Raw genomic sequence first — 26,611 nt, forward strand, 5'->3', positions numbered from 1 at the left:
GTCAATGTGGCCCATTGAGGGAGGTCAATATGCTGAAGTGGCCCTCGGTGAAATGGAGTTTGACACCCCTGATGTAGATGATTAAAACCCCTTGAACACCAAGCCTCTTTTTGTGGATTTTGTTTTCAGAGTTCTCGAAAATGACATCCCCAAAATGAATTTCATATATCTCAGCAACTACAAGGTGTATTTGGTTCTGGTATCAAAAAAAACTTGACTTTCTAAAGAGGGATCATAAAGACTTTGATTGACTGCAAATAAAATACAGAATATTTAGAACTAATCCATTGAATTATATTTTTTATAAAGTCTCCAAATTTATAGTAAGCTACAAAAATTCATTGGTAGGAAAATATACAATTTGTTCTGCAGAAGGAAAAAAAAAAACAATGTAATGTTTTTGAATACCACCAAAAGCAATGAACTAATAATCTTAGTTTGGCAGGAAAAAAAAAAAAAAAAAGAGTAATAATTCAGCAATACCCTGTTGCTCCCTGAAGGGGTGAATTGCTTTGTAAATTTCTTTCTTCAAACAGCTATGGTTCCACAGGTGTCTCAGACACACATGTTCTGTTCAGCAGTCATTTTTTTCCAAAAAAGACTTTCTAACAGTTGTCAAGGTTTGTGATTGTGAAAGGTTATGATGAAAACCTGAAGATAAGAAAGCACAGAGTCAGGAATGTAGAGAGCAACTATCCGACTCAAAAGTACCACAATTCAGCCCCTAAAAGAGTCTGCTCTGCAAAATTCTGCTTAAATAGGAGTGAAAAGGCAGCTGCCGTGCCTAAGCCAAATGAGAAAAATATATATATATATATATATATATTTTCTACAGCTAGGTTAAAAATTTATTGATCTTGATGAAATGTTATGCAACTTTTTTGAAATTACAATTAAAATTGTCTTTAAAAATGCAAGATATATTAAGACAGATTATATGAATCGCCGTAAATAATGCAGCTCTATATATTTCTTATTCAAATATCCACTTGTGTAATAGTTCATTCAAAAGAAGTAAGCAATTGCTTGTTCTACTCGGTTCCACAATAAATTAAATACATAAACTACTAAAACTAGCATAGTCTTGCCGCCATAAACTGATCCAGTATGGAATTGTTTGAACTAAAGGTAAAGACCAATGGGGTAGAATTACGCTGCTGAAGCCCAAGCTGCTACTCCTTCTTCTTATGAATGAATTATTTATCATTTCACATCATAACTATATTGAAAAATATCAAATCTGTTTTAAATTCCCAGTGCACATGGCTGGGCTGTGCAACAAGCCCCAGAAACAACAAAATGAGAGCAGCCTGGAAGACCAAAAGCACTGTAGTGCATTTTTGTGTTTAGGAGATTTATTGCCTTCAGCTGAATATTAAGCACTTAAAAAGGAGAAGGAGGATCATTCACAGCTTTTGATCTTAAAAGCAAAGGTGTATCACACAAATAAAATATTTGTCATACATATGTGCTCAGATAAAAGGAAATGCAGGCTATCTGACGAACACAAAGGGAATGAACAATAGAGAAAAAAAAATACTAAATATGTAGAGTCTTGTTTGAGAATGGCAGAGCTTTTTCTTCCTCTTCCTACCTCATCATAACGTAAAGTGCTTCTTTTAGACAGCTTTGAAAGGGGGAATTATGCAAATTATTTTTAAAGAGCATTATATCATGTTATAATGTTATTCCCTCATCAAAACCATACCAGGATTATTGTTTGGATGTTTTTATGCATGTTTGAAAAATCCTTGAATATCCCACGGCAGCCGTTCAGGGCTCCCTAAGGGCTTGCTCATGCATGAAGACGCCTACCTACCTAAAGCTCTGCTTTGGAGTTTCAGTCGTCAGCTGAGCTCAAATGAGTAAGTTATTTTGATATATGCAGCATTTCATAACAACTGTAGGTAACATAGTGTGTTAACTTTGATATAAAATGCCACTAGGTGCATAAAATATCACTCTTTAAAAAAAAAAAAAATTTAGCTTCTAAATTGCAGACTGAAAGCATAATTCACTGAGCCTTATCTTTAAGTTTGTTGTCAATATGGAGCTAAACTGAAATGTTCTGTTCATCCAAATCCTTTAAAGAAAAACAAGCTGTTTGCTGTAAAGCTGTAAATTCATCTTCTGCAACTGAAATACCAAAACAGCTCAAAAATTAAAAGATTGTGAAAATGTCCAACACTTTTTCTCAATCATTTCAGAAAGTGAGACTCATACTATAGCTTCGTTAGCACAGACTGGGATATTTCAGGTCTTGGTTTCTTGTAATTTTGATGACTTGATGAGTATGACTTCCAAATAAAGAAATCTCAAAATTCAGTTTCAGAAAATCTGAATGTTGTGAAAAAGGTTGCGGCAAATTCATAGAGAGTTGAGAGGAAAGAAAAAGTATGGTAGTAAAAAGTGAACCACCAACAGGGATGCAACAGCCTTGAGAAGATTGTCAATCAAAATCCATTGAAGAATTTGAGGGGGGAGCAGACTAAGTCAATGCATCAAGAGCCACTGTGCACAGACACATGAACTACAAATTTTGCACTCCTCATATCAAGCTATTCATAAAGCATAAACTGTCAAAAGCATCTTATCTGGGCTTAGGAAAAAATAACTAGACTGTTATTCAGTGGTCCAAAGTCCTCTTTTGAGGCTAAGGCAAATGGTCATTTTTGTATGGAAATCAAGGTCTGAGAATCTGGAACCACAGCAGGAAGACACAGTTCCCACGTTGTCTACTATGTCGTTTCCAGTCAGTGATGATTTAAGGAGCCACATCATCTGCTGGAGTTGGTTCACTGCGTTTTCTGAAGAACATATTCAACACAGCCATCTACCAGGAAATTTAAGACCGCTTAATATATCCTTCTATTCACAAACTCTATAGATATGCTGATTTCATTTTCTTCCAAACAAACCGGGCTTCCATTACAGTGCCACTCACTGGGTCACCGTTTTTATGCCACTTTGCTTGATGCAAGAGGCCCCACTAAATTTTAAATTTATAGAAATAAACATACTTTTTATAAGTCAGGGATTTCTTTTTAAAATATGCTTTTCTATTGATCCTCGGCAATATTCTAATTTTAATAACACTCTATGATTCTAGAGAATAGCATGTACCTTATGAAGGAGCTCTCTTTTGTTCCCCATTCTGACCAGCTGCTGTTTGTTTCAAGCAGTTTGACAAATCTCCCGTCTGTTGGCGGTCACAGAATTTCTATCACCATGAACAGCAGTCAAGAATCAACAACTTTCAACTTTGATTTGAATGCAGCACAAGCTTAACTGAGCTTTGCGCCCCTGTACGCCGAGCTGGCAGCTAAACTCTACCTGCACTTTGCTCGGCACAGATCAAAACCACTGTAGTGCTAAGCATGCCGTACAAATAAATAGATTTGAGTTCACAACGGAGCTGGCACTGCATTCAGCCTCAAAGTTAATTTACAATGCCATCAGCCTAATGCAGGAATAATGAGGTTGTTGACATGCAGCTAGCCTAGTAAGCCCAGCATTAAATTCCTTGTAATCAATAAACACATTTACGTTCGAGATGCACATCACGGATAAGATAAAACTTTTTGATTAATAGTGCGATTCATTATAGTTTTGTGCAGTACATACAATAACATTAAAGTCTTATAAAAAAAAACAACAACTTTTTTCCACACTATGTGCATGATTGTTATTCACTACAAATTACAGAAAAAGTTTAATGTGTCTAATGTGCAAAAGAGCTTGAGCCCACCTGCACTCAGCTCTATGCTTCATTAGTCTGACAACAGCCAGATGTTCTGTGTTCATCCGAAAGTCCCCAACACTAGTGGAGGTAGCGACAATTACAATGTTCCACCGTGTATCAGGTTGCCCACCGGATGACTAGCCATTAAATTTTAACCAGCAGAAGAAAGCAGGAGGTCACCCATGGCTGATCCATAATAACTCATCATTTCTTTGATTTTAGCCATTCGGGAAAGAGCCGGTGGACAAAGCAGTGCAACAGAGAGAAAGACAGGAAAGTGAATGTGAACCCTTTGAAAGAATATAACTGAAAATTTATGAAGACCAAAGTTGTTTTTTACCTTGATTTTATCATATTTACCCATTTGTGATTCCAAGAAGTGCTACTGAAGCTAATGTAGCACAACAATAGCCCATAAGGGTGTTCAAGAAAGAATTGTTTATGTGCAATTCTTAGCTGTGCCTTGGGTTTCAAATGTAGAATTCAGGACAAAACTAAATGCAAATGAATCAATTATTAAGCTTTTATTAGAATAATTTAATAAAATTAGTAAGTCTTAAGTTCTGTTTTTTAACAAGAAGCAGGGTGTTGAGGCAAAACTCTGCATCAGCAGGAAGAGTTCAGCAATATGGTGACTTGTTCTTGATTGATAGCAGGACAGAGAGGAAAATCCATACATTATTTGGGGCTATGCAGCAACAAGGTTGTTTCTTCTAACCTTAATGGTTAAAAAAAGATGGTGGGATACAGACAAATTGTGACAAATTGAGTAAAAAAAAAAATCTCTTTTTATATATGTGAGCACAGTTTAGTAATTTTTTAGAGTCAAAATGTGACTTATTTTATAATATTTTCAAAGTTCTGTCAGTTCTGAAGACATAATACTACTGGGGAGATGCAATTAAAGTTGAGGACACATTTTCTGTCTGAACGATTTCATTTTATAAAGCAGATATTTGGATGCAAGAAGGTGAAAACTATGAAAAAAGGTTATCTGTGATTGTTGGCGCTGAACAAAATTAAACAAGTGCCAATTATTTCTAATTATATACCTAGGACTTGAATGAAAATAAATGCAGTAAAACTTGACAGATGTTAGCAAAAATCTTTTTCACAATTTAGGTAAACAATGCCTTTCAGATGTTGAAACTTAATAGTAGGTTTTATCACTGGATATCAATTTTCCTTTCAGAAAAGCTTGTTTTTATCTGTTTTGCCTTGTATTAAAATTCATCCAGCTCTGCACAATTTATCCTCAATGTTACCTGCAGTAACTTGGACCCGTTATTAGTTTCAGTCAGATGATTCTCTGTAAAGATATACATTACATTTATTTTAAACCAGAGTTTTAAAATATTTGGGGTGAGAATTCCATGATGATGTTTATTATTTGACTGCATTCTTTGTACACCAAGTGATCTCACCTGGTACATTTCATTTTGGCAGAAAACTATGGTCAGGAAGAACTACTAAAATGATAGTATTTATTATAATATTTGTGCTTTGCTTTGCTGTTTTTTTTTTTTCTCTGCATTACTGTTTTCTGTTGTTGCAAGGTAATCATTTCATATGGGACTGTAAGTTCTGTATGAAAGTCCCAGGCTCATATATATTTTTGATATTTTGTGAACTGGTAACAACCATAATGAAGAAAACATGTGCATCCTTTGTAAATTGTTTATTGCATTTTATACATATCTAGACTTTTTGTGATGCACTTTTTTTCAACATTTCCAACTGCACTGTAATTTTTTTTAAATAAACACTTTCTTGAAATCTGAAATACCATGGATGTATGTCTGAATAAAGATGTTAAAACTTCCTGCAATAATAATAATAATAATAATAATAATAATAATAATAAAGTGATAAGTCATGGGACGTCTTTGTTTGTTATTAAATATGCTGTGAACTTTGCCAGACTCAGACTGAAGTCAAACTGTGACATGAAATGGCCGAAGTGATTTTTGTTGTTAATAAGTTGGCACAAAAAAACCTGGATGTGGTCTGTTGAAGTACATTTTTCCTGATCAGGAAAAAAAATGTTCGACTTTCATAAGAACTAGAATCTGGGAATGTAATTAAGACTATGTCCCTGAACATCAGCACATAGAAACCCACAAGTTCTTGTGCCCGGAGCCCCCACCACATATTCACTCCCCATTGGTGTTACCTGCTATAGTTTCCAAGGTTTTGCTCCAACTGTGTTATTCTGCGAAGTTTGTGGAGGAACCACTTATCTATGGCCGTGAGCTGATGAATCTGATCAACACTCATACCGTTATGCAGCGCCTGAAAAGGAAAACATGCGAAAGAGACCGAGCATCAGTTTTCATTTTTCATCATCACCCTATTCATCATTTACTTTCCTGAAAGCTGGCATTCAGAAGGCTTCAGCTGATGATGAACATCCAGTGATTTCAAATGAAGACTAGTGGACAGTAAACATAAATAACATGCTGTTGTCCATCCCTCCTTCAAGGACTGCTTCAGATGACATATATATTGCAGGAGAAATATATTACTTTGGCATTTCATTAAGAAGTGTTGTTTAAACACCCTGTGTCACCAACATATAATATAACAGAGGTTGTGCTCTGACAACAGACGATAAATATATTTTTTATTAGACATCTGACAAGCAAAATAGCCTCAATAATGTGGAAGGATTTTAGTCAAACAATTCCATGTACAAGCAAGCACATTGCTTATGCTGCTGCTTTATATGTGAATATCTATGAATTTAATAATGTCTTTATCAGAATATGGTTTTAGTTTTTAGCATTTATCAATACATCCACAGCTAATAGCGTTCTGTCAACCAACTTCCCACTTAAGCTGTGGATCTCTGCAGCTTCTCCAGAGCTGGATCTCTTTGGCTGCTTCTCTGATTTTACATTCCTTATCTGGCGTGTTAGTTTAGATAATCGGGCATGTCATAAAGCATTTGCAGTTGTGCTATGCGCTTCGTGTTTTCAGGTGATAAATTCAAGAGTGGTTCATGAGATGTCCAAAGGTTAGGATATTGTTTTACATAGTCGCTCTGCTTTAAACTTCTGAACAACTTTTCACCTTGACTTGTCTACTGTGTTACTTGGTTTTCAAAGCACTGTTTTCGTCACAGTGGGAATTAAAATGCATGCATAGGGATGCTACTTGACAGTAATGAAATTTTATCAAAGGGTACAAGAGTACAGTGGACTTAATACAAACGTGCATCACATTTGACAGAATTTCATTTATAAAAGGTTTTATTTTTTTTTTTTTTTTTCCCATTATTGTTTTAGTATATCAAATGCAATGCCCCCAAAACAAGAGTTTTTGGTTGTGCAGCAACAAAATTTTAAGAAGTTCAGGGGAATGTTTTTGAAGGCCTTGTACGTTCTATACCAGAAATATGATAAGGATTTTACATTTTGAACAATGTGTTACTAACTGTAATATTATAACTCCGTTATATGAGAAATGTGCACCACTACCTGAGCCTTCGATGTTTTGACAGTGACAGCCTCATTTTGCTTCTTTCACAGCTGGTAATTAAAACAACTGAAGTGGTGAATATGTGCAAGGTTTCCAATTTGCAATAACTCTTCTCTGTGTTCGAATAAAAAAGATTGACCCTGCACGGCTTAAGCTGCTTCTCATTTCACCTTTAAAAACTATGCAGACTAAAAGCAATTCACTCGCAATTCTCTGCAATGAGATACAGAGATGGATAGAGGGCAAACATTGAAAGATATTATGCAACTTGGATGAATCTCCGTAACATACTTCAAAAAGCCACATTGTCAGACAATCAAAGTGTTACGCGTGTTTTCCTCTTGCTGTTCATGTAATCCGCAAAAGACATGCCTTCAAAGACGAGGTTTTCTACACAATTAATCATTCATTGCTGCTCATGCAGAAGACGAGGGCAAATAAATTTCATTAACACTTCAAAATGTGGTTTTAATGAGCAAACGGTAGTCAGTCTCATTTATTATTAATATTTTAAAGGATCTCTGCACCTTGGCAAGGGAGAAGATGCGGGTGCTGGAGGGCACAGCCAGCTCCTGCTGAAGGTTCTGTGTGTTGCCCCAGGCTTTCTTGAGTGGCAGTCTGGGAACAAAGCCATCCACAGATGGATGACACATCCTCAAGGCCTTCTGCACACTCTCCTCAAACGTTCGACCCACCGCCATCACCTGAATCCACAAGAGGGGAAGGTTAGTGACTAAGTGAGTATGCAAGTTAGGAAGTGTTTAATTATATATGTCCTACCCACCTCTCCAACACTTTTCATGGCACTGCCTATTTCCAATGACATGCCCTGGAAGCGGTCCAGGTCCCAGCGGGGAATCTTGGTGACAATGTAGTCTAAACTTGGCTCAAAGCAGGCTGTGGTCTTCTCTGATACGGCATTTCTGATGTCTGGCAAAGGGATTCCCAGAGCTAGCTTAGCAGCTACAAATGCCAAGGGGTAACTGTGAACCACAGCAAACAGCAGGACCAATATCAACTTTGGGGAAGAAATTATTAGACAATCTGTACAAGACAAATAATGTAAATTCATCTTTGTCATTTTGTTCACATTGTGCTATTGTACAATATTAAAGCTGTAATGTGTAGACCAATTTTGAAAGTGTTGTCTTGTCTTAATATAGTGTAGCTTAATTTATAATAAGCTACACTACATAGTAAGAATAAGTTATGATATTTTTAAAAGTTACTCTGACTAAAAACTGTGATTTATTGTGATAATGTTAAACTTAAATTGAAGACATTATGGTGGGCTTGTTAATTGAACAATTAAATAAATGTGGCTCCAGATCTCAAGACATTACCATGCCAAACTATTTCTCATCAAAAGGAAGCTTGTCTTGCAAAGCACAAATTACAGCTAAATGTGAGCAGAGGTTCTCATCTGGTGAGTTAAGTGGAGGTTATTATCATAGAGCAGAATATGAAGGCCGGTGCTTCAAAGGGATAGTTCTGATTTTCTGAAGTGAAATTATGTGAATATCTTATCAGAATTGGTTCCTATAGCTCACTAAAACCAAAACTACATTTGTTCATTTATAAATCACTAAATGGCTTAACATGACAATACATTAATAATCTCTTGCTGTTGTATTAACCTTGTAGACCACTTACATCTGTTGGTCCAAGTCTACTCTGAATCCTCAGAAGCAACTTTCAGTTGTTAAACTCCTCAAAACCCATTTCTTTAGAGCTGCCTTTGATTATTGACTACCAGAACATCATAATGTGTAGTCTGCCTTTCAACCTGTCACCATTTTCCCCTTACTTCTACGCAGCAATGTGTTTTTATTTACTTTTTGTTTTGAGTGTCGATTGTTTTATTTGTCTTCTAATCATGTAAAACAATTTGTATTGGCTTGACGCTGAAAACGAGCTATACCAAAAATTGCCTTGCAGGAAAATGTAATTCCAAAGTTAGTTTGTGGAAAACAAATAAATTCTTAGAGTAGAAAAAGGCCAACAGCTAGTCAGAAAGCACTTGCTTTACCTCATTTTAGCAATTCAAAAAAAGAGAGAAGAAAATCAAGCTGAAAAATTGTATATTGGTCTACAATCTATGTAGGCAAACACAAACATTTTACATGACCACAAGGGGCAACTTTTTTTTTTTTTTTGTCGTGTTTAAACCATCTTTCATCCATGTTACTAACATAAGAGAAAAAAAGTACACTTGCAATGCATTCATAGGCATAGGACCACAACATATGGACTGGTCAATTCAGTACATTATGCACTGCATTCTTCACTAATAATTCATGACTTCTTAAATCTTCATGTTTCTGGCAAAAGAAAAACAATAGAATTTGCAGTTTTCCTAAGATTTACTGAAATTTCATCTGATTAGACTAATCTATCATTAGCCAACCTTGTCCTGAGTTTTATTTGTGATGCGTTTCTTTTTTCCTAACCATAACATTCTGCAGAAAATCCTATCCCCTGGATAAGTTTTGCAACACAAACACATATATCAGATTGAACAATAATGCTATAGAGTTACATACTCCAGACAGTGTAAATTCTCTTTACATATGCAGTGTGTTACTATTATATTGCCATTTTCATTTCAATTTTTAAGCAAAACAGCATGTTATCTAAATGCATACAATTTCATACTAAATGGATAGACATGTGAAAGATGCTGGAGTCTGCAAACAGTTCTCATCAAAACCCATATTGAAGAACACATGAACAAAATCTGGATTACACTTATGTTTGGATTGTTCATTTTAATGAACAATTGATTTTTAGACAAAATTGTTCTCACTGAAAAAGGTACAAATTATGAGGCAAGTGATTATGAATCTGTAAAGAAATAAGCTGGAAAGCAATTTTCACACCCAAACATCTCTCTCTGTTTAATGTTGTTTTCATCCTTCAATTTGAAATTCATTTACGAAACTGTTGAACAATAAGTACTGACACAGTGTCAGCAAAAGTATGAGGCCTTGGTCTTTCTGTATTCACTGAAGTTGGTGGAAATGTAAATAGTTTTCAGTTAGAGGTCATTTTTTTTCCAATCGAAACTTTTTTTTTTAAGTTTCAATAAGCTTGAGAGAGGTGCTGCAACACCTTTAAGTAATGCCATTACCAAACAAGGAACCAATAAAAGCGCAAGCAAAACTGTGCATGTGGCACCAGATCAGTGTCCTTCATCAAAAATTCAACATCGACACAACAGTAGTGCGCCATTATGTCAACATTATGCCTCAGGTCTGTTTATAGACAACAAAAACGGACAAGAATTTGGTGTAAAATTTAAGATGCTGGCATATTTTCTTTTTCCAAAGAAGTAAGATGTGGGTATATTTTTATTCCTCCAAGATGACATTCTTTTAATTTGCACAAAAGTGCAACATCTCTAATTTGAGGGAAATGTTGCCATGATTAATGGGGAAATATCCTCCCAGCAGTTCCTGATTCCTACTGAAATTGTTGTAAATGGATTGTCACCTTATTTCTAGATACACAATTAAATTATATTTTCTGAGGCTCTACACAGCATAAATGTTCTCACCCAGTAGCTTTAGATGCTAAAGCTGAGCTTCTTGAGAGCCGGGCATTAACCTCAATGATGCAGTATTCCAGCGATGATGGATGCAGAGCATACTGGATGTTGCACTCGCCCACAATTCCAAGGTGACGCACCACCTTAATAGCCGTCTCACGGAGCATGTGGTACTCCTCATTGGACAATGTTTGACTTGGTGCTACGACTATGGAGTCGCCTACAAAATAAGTGAAGAGGAGGTTGTGAAGATCTAAAAAGTTGAATCAATATAAAAATTAAATATTAAGATAACATTTTAGCAAAAATAATTATCAGCTAATCTAAAACTCATGAAGATAAAACAAATCAAATCCAAATTTAATTAACTGAAGTGTCGTAAAAAGTCGTTTGTCACTCTGCTGATTGCACAAGCAAGTTTCAACATCAATGCCTGACCTCAAAAATGCTGTTTTGAAAGAATAAGATATATCAATAAACACACTGAAAAGCCTTGTTAGCAACCTTCTCAAAAGTGGTGTAAGATGTTATGTTCACAAAGGGGGAGCCGATACCATACTAGAGCCTCTTCAATAAGAATAAGAAACCAATGTGTGTGTGTACCTGTGTGAATGCCCAGTGGATCAAAATTCTCCATGTTGCAAACCGTAACGCAGTTATCAGCCACATCTCTCACAACCTCATATTCTACCTCCTTCCAGCCGAGTAAAGACTTTTCCACCAGAATCTGACTGCTCATGGCCAGGGCCTACAGTATAAACACAATGTTATGAAACGCGCAAAAACGTAAGGAAAATGTAATTAATTGCATTAACATTTTCAGCTCATTAAAATTGATGTAATTAAATAACCTTTATTATTATGTGTTAAAGTCTCAGCCCTCATAATGATGACAACTACACTATACCTTCTGGGCAGTTTCTTCCAATTTTTCTTTGTTAGCGCACAGCCCAGACCCCAGACCTCCCAGAGCATAGGCTGATCGTAACATCACCGGATATCCTATTTCCTCCGCTGCCTTCAAGGCATCACACACCTGGAAGATGGACATGAATCATTAAAGACCACAATTTCTCAAAATGTCTGTATACAAACAGCATATAGCTGTAAATAAACTGTAAAAGTTACATATGAGATCATAACAACCTAATTTGGACACTTACCGACTCCACAGCAATGCTGGGTGCAATCTTCTCATTGATCTCCATGAGTTTATCAGCAAAAAGTTGCCTGTCCTCTGTGGCCATGATGGATTCCACTGGGGTCCCGAGGACTTTCACCCCATACTGCTCCAAAATACCACGCTGAAATAATTCCACTCCTAAACAGAATTTTATTTATGTACATGTAATTAAAGCATGTTGAATCTGCTAAAGCAAAGGAAATAGAATTAGGCATACTGGTTGCAATAAAAGTTTTAATAAGTGGATTTCCTGGTCTTTTCAACTGCAAACACATCATACCACAGTTAAGTGCAGTCTGTCCACCCATAGAAAGCAGAATGCCGTCAGGACGCTCGGTTTTAATCACTTCTGTTACAAACTGTGGAGTCACTGGCAGGAAGTAGACAGAGTCCGCCTGCTTGGAGCCCACTTCATTGGTTTGAACAGATGCTATGTTAGGGTTCATCAGCACTGTCTTCAAGTTTTCCTCCTAAATTAAAAAATAAATAAATAAATATCAATTTGAAAATGTGAGAAGGAACCAATATGATCTTAGTGGTATTTGACTTTGCAAAAAAGAAAGAAAAAAACAAAACGAACGTGTGAGAGGAAACAAAAATGTGGTTCCATAAAACAGTGGTCTAAACCATTTTTTCTGGGAATCTAGTTTTATTGGTATTAGATGATAGGAAAGTCATAAACTTCATTCATGTGAGTATTGGTCTGCACACTGAGCTACTTAATATGTTATTTTAGAACAATGTATTTAGTACTTATGTACTTTGGGGTATCAGTTTTTCCACCTTGTCTAGTATTGCATGTCCGACCACCTTTGTTGATGATCGGACATCATCAGCCATATTTGCAGTTTGCCAAATCTGGCTTGCTCTTTGGTAAACTGCAAGCCAGATTTCTCACAGCCTAAAATCGATTTCTTCTTTCTCCCTTTTTCCATGAAATTTTGCATAAAGTGGATAAATTGACTCATTATAACTACTCCAGTTTAAATAAAACTAAATACAAACCACATTTTTCATATTTTTTATGTGTAAAAATTTTTTTAAAAGCACAGCTTCATTTCCCTTTTTCATAACTGGACGTTATGTGATCTTGATCTGTCACTTAAAATCCCATTATAATACTTTAAGCTCGCAGTTGTAATGTCACAAAATGAATACCTTTGAAACATACTGCGTCACACCATGAATGTGGAAAAGTTGTGAAGAACTCAGCAAGGGTGTCACAGGGATGCAAAACACTTCTGAAGCATCTGCATTTTGAAAGGAACACTTCAGGGTATCTGTCTCATTAATTGAATCTAAAAAGAAAAGTAGGTCACGCTTGCGAGGCAACAACCTAAAACACAAAGTTGTTACCAATAAAAGTTCAGGGTAAGCCCTGCTTAGGCCAATAAAACACAGTCTGCTGACACCTTGCTGATGTAGAAAAATAATCATTCAGAGGGGGGTCTGGATACCTCGGAGAGGGATATAAATACCTCTTTAATTCCCAGTTTAAGGCGACAGGAATATGTGAAAAATCAGCATGAAACAATGTTTAGATAACTATAGTTTGCTGGGTCAGACCTAACTGGACAGAAAAGACACCCTGGCCAGTTCATATGTTCGTACTCTCACATACAGACATGGGCAAGGAAAGCATAGTTCTTTCTTTGCATATTGTTCCGAACACTGTCTGGATAATTCTAATTGATAATGAAGTGCATCGATGTTCCCGCCCAGAACTGGTAATCGTTTTTGAGCAGGCATGACCTTGATTTTTCTAGATAAATCATCCAGAAAGGAGCCAGCTGACTTGTATCTTCCTTAATTAAGTGGATGTGTAAAGTTTTATAATTAAACAACCTGAAGCTAGCAGCTCGTATGAGAGAACCCACAATCTGCTGAAGTCACTATCACAACTTTATTTTCCTAAAGTCAGTGTGCAGAGTAAAAGTAACAGCTTATTGGCCAAGATGAAATGCATCCTGAGAAATTGACTTTAGTGGGACAAATCTCGGACAGACTGATGGCTTTTAATCTTGTTGGCATACCGTAGATTTACCAAGTTGTCCAAAACATTCCTCAGACATATTAGCTTTTATTGCCCTGAAAGCAACATGCAGTTACCACAAATTTATTGGCTGCATACCAATCATATTAATCTCCCAATCCACAATATCCCAAAGGTGCATTGCAGCATTAGGATCTGGTGACTGTGATTTCATTGGAGTGCAGTTGATGAATTTTAAATATTTATTTATATAATTGTGTTATATTTAGGTACAAGTGCATTTTTTATATATTTTCATTGCTACTGCTAACAGTTATAATCTGTACACCAACAGGAGGCATCATGATCCTCTTACCTTCATGGCCTTGATAGCTTGAGATCCAGAATAGTCAAACTCACCAGCCTGGCCTATAGACAGACCACCTGACCCCAGCACCAGTACCTTTGAAACCTGCATCATGACAAAAAAATTTAAATACAACAAATAGTGAAAAGCTTCAAACTTACTAAAAGCAAACATGCAGAAATTAATTCCTTTTGCAATGGAGAATAACTGAATTCTTTCATTCGCATGCAACTCCGGCGACGAAAAAACTTTGTCCATAAAGTTTTAGCTACCTTTCTGTAATTTAACATCAATACCCCTGACTACTTTTGAGTATTTACCAAATGCAGATATAGTTATTTATGTTCTGATATATTTCAAAAACATCTTGTTTGGTGCATTCTCTTAGCTTTTACATGCACCAGTGTTAATGAATCTTAGCATTGAAATGCAAAGCACTTCATGTACCTGTGCTCTGGGGGGGATGCAGGGGTTCTTGGGCATAACTGACACAATGTTAGTGTCCTTTCCATTCTTTATCAAGGATATGAAGGCATCGAATAGAAACTGTGGAAACAAAGATATTTTAATTATAAAAATAAAATTCTGAAATATACTGAATGATATCCTACTAAGAAAATATAAAAAAATCTTTAGACACTATTAAAGAGACTGTGACACAAGTGGAAATAACCAAACTCTCATTGACTTTCTTGAAACAGACAGGAATTAATTTCTTTGAACTTACTTGTTACCCCACAAAAAGTGTAACTGTTACAATCTTGAAGCCATTTCTCCTTCCTACCAAAACAACTCACCAAAATCAACACTTTGAGCTGCTTTAAGTATGAAGGGGGCTTTATAAATACAATTGATTGACTGATTGCTTGAAAATTACCTAGGAAGTTAAATGAACTGACTATACAGAAAAATTGTATTAAAAAAAGATCTAATTTAATTCCTCACCGAAGTCAGAAATCCCATAGAACAAGTGTAAATAAAACAATTATTATGAAAAATACATAATAAAATATATAGGTTGATTTTAATATCATTACTTTTAATATGGGAACATTAAAGTACAGTGTGGTCTTGTCATATTAGCCTAAAATGGCATTATTAGTTTTGACTACAAGCAGAATAACAGAACAAAAGCTACACATCAACTACAAAAACTAAAGTGTGATACATTAAGTGAACCAAGTGAATACAGGGAAGAGGAGGATGAGTCAAAGCAGTCTTCAAAGCTAATGTTCTGTTTTATGCAATCTGAATACAGTTATGGTATTTCTGAGGTATTAATCATCACTGTACACCTGCTGATAGAAAACTAACCTCAAGAAGTCCGACGCTAAGAAGTGAAAATCTCTAAACAATGCAAATTAGGCACAGATAGCAGGGGGAGGTAAATATCTTGTGTCCTAAACATTATTGATGTGTCTGCAAACAGAGTTATGGCATTACACAAACAGACAAAATTCAGTAAAGTAAATTTTGTGTTTTTGGGAAAAATGTGTTTGCAATAAAATAGAAATTGTTTGAGCTTTGCAGAAAGTAGGTGCTTATTGAATGCATATTAATAAGGTTAAAAGAAAAAGAGTAAAAAAAAAAAAAGAAAAATATCTCCTTTTTTGACAAGGCAGAAGAAAGAAGATAAGGACAATCACACAGAACCATCAGCACTCTACTGCAGAAGAGTGGGCACTATCAATATTTTTCTAAATGACCTGGAGACCGATGCAATACATTCTGCTGCCCAGACAGATTTTAATCTTTATTTCAGACTTGCACAAACTTTGTGGCTATACAAAGTTTTGTGTAGTATAAATATTTCATGTACGATCTGTATTTCTTTGGGATTTTAACTTGAAGACCACACAGGGGAGACTATGTTTGTGAAGAGGACGGAAAAGGATTTCAAGTCTAAAGATTTTTTTATACAAAAAATATCTCAAAAGTGTAAGTTGATGTTTTGTACCGGGGATTAAAAACTGGTATTTTTGCCTGTTCCATTTTGCAGAAAGTCAAAACCTAGTAAGACTGGATGAAGCACATTTTAAAATGTTCATCTCTTGCCACAGTTTTAGATTTAGATCAAGATCCAGATTTTGACTGGGTCATGCCAATTCCTGAATACGCTTCTTCAATCTAAACGATCCTATTGTTCTGCCAAGGGGTATTTGCTGTCATTTTGTGATTTTAGCTTTGTCCTGTCCCTGTTCCTATAAACTCTTAGAAGCTTCCCTGCACCTGCTCAATGCAAGCAGCATGATACTGCGAACAATGTGTTTCACCACAAGAGTGGTATATTCAGGGTGATGCACAGGGTTATATTTGTACTACTACTTTTATTATATGTAGGGCAAAATAGTTAAATTTTTGTGTCATCTAAACAAAGCACTTTCCTACATGCTTACTGTGTCCACTTCATGCTTTGACCTACTGCAAACCAGATTTATTCCAGTTTTCCTTCAACAACGGCTTTTAATATGTTGGTGCTTTTCCATAAAGATCAGATTATTTGCTGTCTACTTGATTGATTAATTTCCTGGGCTCTTTTCTTCAACTCTTCCAGAGTTAACATGAGCCTCTTAGCTTATGTTTTGTCTCATTTTGTAATGTGACAAAGTGTGAAAGTACTCATTTGGCATGAATAAGTTTGCGAAACACTGAAAGTAGAACGTCTCAAACAAATATTTATTTACTATCAATAAAAACCTGAATCCAAACCTCTCATTGTTGCATTAATGTCATGCCAATAGTTATGTTAAAAAACAAACAAAAAAAAACCTACCAACAGCTAACAAAAGAGACAAAAAATATATTCATTATTTCTATTTCTAATTTGCAAACTCCACTGTTTAAGTGCTTCACTTTTCTAGGCCATCATCTGTGCAAGTCCTATTTTGGCAGAATATGTGGAATTTTACCTTGGTTGAATCCTCTGAATAAACCTTTAATTAGTTGCAGTATGGAATTCAGGTACTTTATGCAGCACCATCAAAGTCTTTAATTACCTCAGTGTCAGTGGGACCACCCTTAGCCTCCGGATGGAACTGGGCCGTGAAAACAGGCTTAGTGTTGTGCATGATGCCCTGGAAAATATGCATATCATACATAAAGAAATCAAACAAAAACTACTGATAGCAGTCCAGAAACAAGAGAGTATTTTAAAAGCTGTTTTTGGAAACGTTTGAAGACCCTTTGTAATCTGCTTGAATGCCACCTTTTAAGAAAATTAAATGTACAACACAAATGAAAATAAATATGCATATGTACTGACAAGCATGTAGAGTGAAATTAACCTCATTGGTGCCATCATTAGCATTGACAAAAAGTGGGCTCCAGCCTGCTGGAAGGGACTTGCTGTCTATGCCGTAACCATGGTTTTGCGCTGTAATGAATGCCTGTCCTGTCATCACATTCAGCACTGGCTGGTTCTGGCCTCTGGAGAATGACAGATATGCATCACATCTAAATACTTTTATTCTTTTTATGTTAAGGGAGGCAACTTTAAAGAAAAAAAACAAATAGGTTTATTATAAACAGAATCTTTTAATGATTGGGATTTGTGTTAATTACATGTATTTATTTAATATAACAATGAGTTTATTCACCTGTTACCCATTGGCAGTTTATATGACTTTGCTCCTGCTGCCAGAGCCGTGATCTGATTGCCCATGCAGATCCCAAACACCGGCTGAGGCCGATCACTCTCAAGCACCTTGGAAAAAAAACAAATTCAGTTACAAATTAGACGTAAACCTAATTTACAACATTAAGATTATCAATGCACCGATCAGAAATTTGTGGTCTATTTGGTCGATTCTGATTTCTCTTTAAAAAGTCAACCTAATGGTGTTTCAAATTTTTCTTCTACGTCTTTTTACTTTAAGTGATCACAAACATTTTTCAGTGCATCCAATTCATACCTTGCGGACATTGTTGATGAGTGTTTCAGCCAGTGACGGGTCTCCTGGTCCATTTGATATAAACAAGCCATCATAGTCTAAGCTCAGCAAGTCCTGGTCCCACGGTACGAGGTGGACCTCTGTGCCTCGCTGTATTCACAGACATACATGCAATGGATTGTCTTTTAGAGATTATGTGGCTAACTTTTTTTCACAAAGTTAAGAAAAGTAGCAGTGACATTTAAAATTTATATATGTTATAAGGAGAACAATCAAAGTTACACAAGTTTTACACTTTGACGTTCAAATGTAAAGCACCAATGACAGGTGAAGGGAATTTACAGTGAACAAATTCAGCGTTTTGCCATTCCTACCTTAACCAGCAGCCGGATTATATTATGCTTAATGCCACAGTCCACAGCCACAACTTTTATTGGGTTCCCTTTTCCAAAAACTTTGATTTCCTAATGGAAACGGTGACATGGCGAATGAAAATCTTTGCAGCTTTTTCTTAATAGCAGGAATGAAAACAAAAGTGCGTTGTTGCTTCCACCTTGGTTGAAACTTCGGCTATAAGGTTTTTCTGGTTGGGATCAGATATTTCTATAGGCTGTCCATCAAATTCAATCTTTGCTAAAACAGTGCCCTGCGGAGGAACAAAAACAAATCAGTGAGCGATCAGCTACTCTGTTTATACCATGCAACAGAGCAAACCTTAAAATTTACAAGACCTTGTCTCTGATGATCTTGGTCAGCATCCTGGTGTCTATTCCGAACAGTGCAGGGACCTTTATAGCAGAAGGGAGAGTTAATTTCCAAAAAGGCTCCTATTCACCTCTGGAGCTGCACCGAGCGCTTGGTAATTTGAAAACCAACCTGCTCTTCTTGTAGCCACTGACCCAAAGACTTGACAGAATTCCAGTGGCTATATTCATGGCTGTAGTCTTGAACAAGAAGACCAGACACCTATTGGCATCAAAGTAAAATATTACCCTTAAGGAAATTTCTAGTTAATAAGAACTTGAGTCCGTTTGATGGATTTTTCAAAAGAGTGTGATGTAAATAACTGGAACGTTTGCATTAAATACTAGAAGATAACAAGCAAGAAGGTAAGGTAAGCCCCATTATCTCAGGAACAACAATATGCACAGAACACTAAATAATTTCAATGCTATTTTTCAGCTACAAAAAAAAAAAAAAAATCTAAAACAAAGCAATGCTGATATAAAGTGTGGACCTGCATATAAATGCTGTTTCTCCTAAAGGATCAAAGGAATCCTGAGGATTTAAAGGCATACAGAAGTAGATTTCAACAAAACTCAGACAATAATAATTTCTCTCAATCTTGTCTGTTGGTGCCGTGCACATTCAGCCTCCCACAGAAGAATATGGACGTAAACATTAAATCTGCTGATTCAGCACCTTTTCTTATGCAGAGGTGGGAATGTGTTTGTGTTTTAGTATTTATCCACTGTAAAACAGAAGAGTATTATTACTTAAGTTTGCATGTTGCTGTTTAAGTTCCTTTTCTCAAGTTTTATTTTCAATTTTTAATAATAATGCATTTTATTTGCTAGAATCTTTCAAGTCTTTCCAGTGTCACTTAACATTCACAGCTTAATGTGAGCAAAGGTTAAAAAGTGCTATAGAGAGAACATACAGAGAAGAGAGCAGAGCAGCTAAAAGACCTGAGTCCCAAGGTCGACAGATGGGCACTTGGCATGGTGAAAAGAGAGTTAAAAGAGAAATGAAGCGTGCAAGATGGTGTGTAAACACAAAGGAAATGAGTAAGACAGAAGAGTGGCTATCTTCTGGAGGGTTTTGGATGTTAATAGGAGGATTTTGAACTCAATGCGTAATGGATGAGGAGCCAGTGAAGTCCCTTTAAGATAAAACTTAAAGGGATGTGGTTAGTAGTTCTGATGAGTAGATGGGATTCTGGAGACAACGTGGGATGGTGAGTCCTGAACCCGGTAAAGTTTATAGAGGGATCTGTCTGGTTAACCACATAACAAACCAAGAAACAAAATGTCAAGCAGAAATGTCTAAGGTACATAATATAAGAATTTTCAATGCCACAAAGGAGGCTCAATTTAAACCCATCTATATTACCACCCTGGACTCATACCTTGCTTTGTAGCCTTCCATGTTTGCAGTTTTAGGCTAAACCATCTTTCAGACATATATCCTATTCAATAATTAATTTCCTGATGATGTCACATGGGGCTCTAGAGGTTGCAAATGTGAGTTTCTCATTGGTGCGCCTAAAAAACATCTATGGTTGCACCCGTGTGACTAGTCCTTCTGGAGGGAAAAAAAAAAAACATTTTATCCATCTGTAAATTCTCCTTGTGGTTCACAAATTAGGCCCTTATCATATTCTAAAACAATCAGGAACTATGAAGCTCTCTGGGCACATCTAAGCTACTTGGATAAAGAGTTGGATAATGCACCGTTTTTAGCTTTTGAACTGTAGTGCATAAGTCAAAGTGGTTGGGTGTTGTTATGCAAACCTCTCAATTGACTCTTTGGCCCTGAATCACAGTTTCCGACTGTAAGATAAACAAATCTGGATCACAACTGTATAACCACAGACTATCACAGATGTTGAAAAAAGACTGTACTACATTAACTCCAAATCAAAATGTTATCTAGAAGAGACAGGCACATCTCTTTTTACACCCCAAACTTGCCCATTAGATTTTGCAAAGGAGTAACAAAGATGTGATTTTGATCAGTAGTGGGTATTGCTTGCTGTAGCTTTCTTATCATAACATAAAACATTCAGCAAACAAATGGCTGACTTGGCAACCACAAAAAATACCTATGTATAGCTATATTTAATTATGAGAAAAGGCAATACAGCGCAAAGACAGTTTGGGCGTAGCACTTTAAAAAAGTGTATTAATTTTCTATAACAAGGCATGCAATTAAAACATGTGAAAGGGAATATTTAAGTAATCAAATATTGTTTTATGCTTACTAGTATTACAACATTAAAAGCACACACTAAAATCTCACAGAGTAAGAATTTTTTATAGTTTAATATTCAGAACAGAATTCCTGAAACCATTCACTCTCTCCTCCATGCAATACCTGGATGTTTGCCGACTCCACATGTTTTCTCAGGCCAAGCTCATCCAGCTCCTGGGTGTTGGGAACGCCATAGTTTCCCACAATGGGGTATGTCAAGGTCAGGATTTGACCTTTGTAGCTGGGGTCAGTTAGGGACTCAGGGTACCTAAACCAGTAAATCCACATTGCAGTGAGGTATTACTTAAACTCAGTGTCAGGTTTTATTTTTTAAAAATGTGTCTATGCACTAATAATCTATATGAAGTTATTTAGTCCAAAGCGACTTTTATTACGATACATAGTTATGTGAAAGAATTAGGACAAGAATATGTTTTGTACATTTTGATATTGAAGATCAATTTTAACAATACCATGTAATAAAGTTTTGCAAGCAAACAGATCACCCTGAAAAAAGATACTTAAGTAAGTCTCATAAAACCCTAAAATGTCATCATCAAAACACACTATTGCTACTGCTGATGTGGAAGAGGTAGAGGCTTTGCAATCATAACTTTCATGGGATGTATGCAAGGAGGAAACATTTGCTCCATAAGAAAAAAAATATAGAGATCAGGCAAAACAGTTTCCACAGAGAACCTGGCCATAGACCAATAATTCTGAAATAATGTTGTTTGAACAGAGGAGTAAAACTGAACAACAGAACAGAATGGCTATTTGTCATAACTCTGCAGTACGGAGCTGGAAATAGCATGGTTTGAAGATTGTTTGCTTTAGTAAGACTCTGCCAGAAAACCGTCATAGAGTTCATCATGAACTCTACCAAGTGTTGGAGGGTGCTTAAGAAAAGCAGGCATATGCAGAGGCAACAACAAAGTGGTATAGAAGAGGGGACTGAACAGACTGTACTTCTTGAGAAGACTTGGGACTTTCAGGGTTTGCAGCAAGATGCTGCAGATTTTCTATAAGTCTGTTGTGAAGAGAATAGTTCATTCTGCTAGTTTGTTGGGGTGTGATCATCAGAGTCAGTCACTAGGAATGCATAATAAATTCATAAAGAAGGCCAGATCAGTTCTGAGAACTGCTATGGATCTGGCTGTGCCAAAAAAGTAAGCATTAAGCAATGATAAATAACCCTGAGCAACAGATGGTCTTCAGTCAGACTCTTCAGATCTGTTGTAAAACAGACCCCTACAGGAGGCTCTTTTTTTGCTCAGCATTAGCGGTCCAAAACAACCCCTTAAAAAAAAAAAAAAAAAAAAAAAAACTTAGTTTGTTACATTTAATTAAAATATGAGACCATCTGTAAAAATTAATTAACACTAAAGAAGAAATAAAACCAAGATATATAATTACCTAAAACATTGCCGTAGAGCCATCAACCATGCTGTGGTGTGATTTGAAACAGGCAATAAATGCAAGGAACCTCTCAAACACCTCACAGCTGAAAGTGAGGGGTGAGGCAAGTTTTTCTCAGATCAATGTCAAAGACTGTTAAAAGGCTACAGGAAGTTTCACACTGAAGCTATTTCAGCCAAAAAGGGTAACACTAGCAATTAGGAAGTGATGTGTCCTAACCTTTTCCTTTGTTACAAAACACATTTTCTGGATATTTTTGCAATAAGTCAAACATTTTGTGTGTGTGTGTGTGTGTGTGTGCGGTTTGAGCAGGATTAAAAATCACTTTCTTTTTCAGTTGTTCAGAAATGACAGGAGGCAATATCTGAACATTGGTTAAAAAAGATTTAAAAATTTACTGGAGTGTCCTAGTTTTTTTCACAAGTGTTTCTGAGAAGCCGCTTTCATTTTGGTCTTATTTTCTTTATCTGACAGACATTTGTTGCAGAGTACAGTTTTGTTTAAGATCGAATGGTGTAACAACAAAAGACTAAGTTTCTTTCTTACCCCACCAGGCCAGTATTGAAGACAAGCTCCCCAGCTACAGAGCCATTGTGCCCAAAGGAAAACCCTTTCATCCTGGTACCATCCTCCAAGACCAGGTGAGCTGTCTGTGCCTGGGAGTTAAAAGAAGGAAGACAGATGACAAGTGAAATCTCACCCAAGAATAATGTATTCTCTTTTTCTAAACCCAGTTTGGACAGACCAAAGGCAAAACTTTGAAATAAGATGGCCTGTAGATTTTGAGGGTAGGAGGGATATGGCAGCCAGTGAGCCACTGGGACTTTGTGCTGAAACTGCAGGTCATTGAGAAATGTGCTGCGAATGCTGAGACAGACAAATCTCTTCAACTGTTGTGAGCACAAGTTAGAGAGTGGGTCGGCGTTAGAGCAGGAGAGAGGGGAGATCGAGGGAGATAAATATATGAATGTAAAGGTTGGTGATACCCACTGTGGAGCAGAGTCAGCAAACACCAACATGAATACAAAATGGAGCAATGAGTGATTAATGTTTCTTTCTCTCTCTCTCTCCCTCTGCCAGAGGACATCTAAAATACTGACATATTGGCAGTGATGACCCACTAAAAGCTTAAAATTTGCTGTAAAGTTTAATTAATTTTCACATGTAATACAATATGACAGCATACTCATGTATCTAAATACACTTAATAGACCAGTTCAAATGATGAAACTCACATTGATTCATTGCACACAAGCAGTTATGTTTCAAGCATTTGTTTAATCTATTATTGATGATTGTGGCTTAATACAAATTCTACTGGAAAGTTGAAAAAACGTAAACAGATAAGAGCAATAACTGAAGCCTTGGCTGGATTGTTACGCAAACTGAGCCGCTGGAGTCAGTGCTCTAAAAGTCAACACAGACATATTCAGGACGCGAGGTTGTGCTAAGTCACTTGCTAACCCAAAAACAATATCACAGGTGTCTTACCTAGGCTAAGGAGTAACAAAAAGACAGGACTGTAAGGCTGAATGACAACTCTAAATTGACCTAAGCTCTGCTTAGGTCAAAAAACTATGTGTATAGTTTGCAGTCATGTCATTTACATTTTTTTTGAGAAACAATTTTTGAGTTTTCATCAGCTGTAATCAATACTCAAAATTAACAGAAATAAACACGTCTCACTTTGTAATGTATTTTATTTTAACCAAATTAACTTTGCGTGGTATATTTGAATGAGGTGTACAGAGCAATCAGTGCGACTATGATGCAACAGTGTGATTTATGCATGTGATGCGCTCAAGTCCAGCAGCTGCACAGGCAGCTGTCAGAAAATCTCAGGCACAAACAGCATCCCTTCTAAGGAAACAGGGCTGATGAGATAAATACACAGATTTTAAAAAGGGGGTTGGGGAAAGACTAGGTCACACAAAACGTATTAAGTATATAAAAAAAAATTATCTGCGTTTAATTTTATTTCACAAGAAAGTCAGGTCTTCGTTGAACGACACTCTTCCAACTTTTTTTTTTCTGCTTGGGAGGAGTGGCTACTTTTCAAACGCTTGCACAGATATATATGACCAAGACGCCAACGAGTTTGCAGCGGTTCTGAGTGAATGAGTCTTTAAACTAAAAGGTCACAGCAGCTATAGTTTACACCCTTCACTCACAAGCCGTTTTCTTACCTTGACACTAAAAAGTTTCGCAGATTGAAGTCGCGGCCAGCCTGACGTGTTCCTCACTTCCCTGCAAATCATCCATCCTTGTCTCAGAGATTTAACCACGCCGCAAGCCAACAAGATTTTGGTCATAGTAACCTAAAGTCACACAGTTAATAAGATGGCACGGGAGGAAAATAGCGGACAGGAGGGGCAGTCTGAACGAAAATGTGGTAAAAACGAATGCTATTTAAAATGTCTTAAATGTTGAGGGAAATAGTTACGAGCTTCTCCTCGTGTATTCAGTGGCCACCGGCTGACGGTTCAAGTGGGCGCTTGAAACGTTGCAGCGGATTGGCCGCCGGAGATTTGTTGTTCTGAACACATGAAGCGGACGGTGTTTAGATTGGCCTCCATGCAAAACAGAAACGAAAAACGCCCACTTTTATCTCAAACGTAACAGCAACTACTAGATATCCGTTTATATATTTTCTGACCTATTATATTGTTGGTATTAATTAAGACGGTGGATGTTTTTGGGGGGCGTTTTGCAGGTGAAACTGTACCTTTAATACTATGTTTATCTATTTATCAGTTGACCACGAACTCTTTATATGGGTGAACATAAAACTAAAATACACCAAGTTATTTTATTGATCTTTTCAGATTTATTTCGGTCTATAAAGGGGAAAAAATACAAGAGTAAGGAGTTATTAGGTACACTTTCAGCATTTTTGTGCTTGGAACAAACACAAAACGCCTGCCCACTGGGAATGACTGCACCCGCTTATGGCAAACTTGTAGAGAGTGCTTCATGTGCAACAAACTCTTTAAAGCCTTTTCTTTGAGTCAAATTGCCTGCAAAGAAAAAAAAGAAAAGCGTCCACAGACAAGCTGCATGGTGGTGGGATTAGAGTGGTCTGTGTATTTGCTGATGGCTGCAAGACTGGTCCTCTGTGGAGAAGGCTGTCTGACTGTCACTCTGCTGCGTTCAGCATTCTGAACAAAGTGAGTGTGAAGTATCAGGACCTGAACAGATTGGGGAATACCTGTAAGCATTAGAAAATTGTAATAATGAAACGCTTTTGCAAAGATTAAAAAAAAAAGTTAAGGTCTGTAAATGTCATTTAGTGCTAAAAGAGCACAAGTTGTGTCCATCCGTCTATTATCTAACAAGCTTGTCCTTTGCAGGGTCGCGAGGGGAGTTGTTGGCTATTTCTGTGCAAGTTGTGTATCAAAAGTAATTAGCTGGAAACGTACCCTATATGTCTAAGCCCTCAATTGGATATTGTTTTGGATTTTTTTGCATTTGATTAAACTTGTTCTAGTTGTTAATCAGACAAAAGTATATCTCTTATCTAAGGTGAGTCTGAGCTGTGTGGCGCTCTGCTGACATCCAGTGGCAACTTTCTTCAGTAGAGACTCAGTTGGCCATGGAGAACAGTCATGCACTTTATTTAGATGCTTTCACTGTTTGCAACGTTTTTCTTTCTTTTTTTTTTCTCTATTTTATTAGTTAGTTGTTTATGAAAAACTAACAGTTTGTACAGTATTATGCAGAGAAAGGGAAGAATACAATTTCACATACACATACATAGATGTGTCTCAAGTTCTTTATGCATGTTCAAGGGGTGAGCTGAAGTATAACTTAAGAGGCCACAGAAATGTCCTAATCATATGATTACTTTATTCTGCTTAAAGTGTGATGTAAAAAGTCTTATGCATTTTAACACTTTAAAGCGGTGTGTCTAAAGTCCATCCTGAATGGTAAGTATCTTGCATGTTTTAGCTGCTTCAACATACCTAGACTGAATTACTGTTAGCCACCTCAGCATTGACATGCTGAGGTGGTAGTATATATATATATATATATATATAT

General features: G+C 36.6%; 1 protein-coding gene across 2 annotated transcripts in view; it reads right to left on the bottom strand.

The window, feature by feature from the left end:
• cps1 (carbamoyl-phosphate synthase 1, mitochondrial) overlaps nt 1-25,101 on the bottom strand; it is a 77,667-nt gene extending 52,566 nt beyond the window's left edge. Inside the window, exons 1-21 of one of the 2 annotated variants that reach the window (XM_015034905.1) lie at nt 24,760-25,101; nt 23,120-23,229; nt 21,278-21,422; nt 19,058-19,147; nt 18,913-18,969; nt 18,735-18,827; nt 18,556-18,645; nt 18,203-18,331; nt 17,888-17,994; nt 17,576-17,717; nt 17,288-17,365; nt 14,739-14,837; nt 14,301-14,396; nt 12,233-12,422; nt 11,933-12,090; nt 11,677-11,805; nt 11,373-11,517; nt 10,779-10,989; nt 8,007-8,205; nt 7,750-7,926; nt 5,916-6,034 (exon numbers count right to left, since the gene is read on the bottom strand). In XM_015034905.1, the coding sequence (XP_014890391.1) occupies nt 5,916-6,034; nt 7,750-7,926; nt 8,007-8,205; nt 10,779-10,989; nt 11,373-11,517; nt 11,677-11,805; nt 11,933-12,090; nt 12,233-12,422; nt 14,301-14,396; nt 14,739-14,837; nt 17,288-17,365; nt 17,576-17,717; nt 17,888-17,994; nt 18,203-18,331; nt 18,556-18,645; nt 18,735-18,827; nt 18,913-18,969; nt 19,058-19,147; nt 21,278-21,422; nt 23,120-23,229; nt 24,760-24,885 (2,690 nt within the window). In that variant the 5' untranslated portion in view covers nt 24,886-25,101. Of the gene's footprint in view, nt 1-5,915; nt 6,035-7,749; nt 7,927-8,006; nt 8,206-10,778; nt 10,990-11,372; nt 11,518-11,676; nt 11,806-11,932; nt 12,091-12,232; nt 12,423-14,300; nt 14,397-14,738; nt 14,838-17,287; nt 17,366-17,575; nt 17,718-17,887; nt 17,995-18,202; nt 18,332-18,555; nt 18,646-18,734; nt 18,828-18,912; nt 18,970-19,057; nt 19,148-21,277; nt 21,423-23,119; nt 23,230-24,759 lie in introns of those variants that run through there. The other variant, XM_015034914.1, reaches the window with a different exon arrangement.
• Between the last annotated feature and the right edge of the window lie 1,510 nt (nt 25,102-26,611).

The sequence above is a fragment of the Poecilia latipinna genome, unplaced genomic scaffold (assembly GCF_001443285.1).
Source record: "Poecilia latipinna isolate Pla-1442-1.1 unplaced genomic scaffold, P_latipinna-1.0 Scaffold19, whole genome shotgun sequence".
NCBI classification, from domain to species: domain Eukaryota; kingdom Metazoa; phylum Chordata; class Actinopteri; order Cyprinodontiformes; family Poeciliidae; genus Poecilia; species Poecilia latipinna.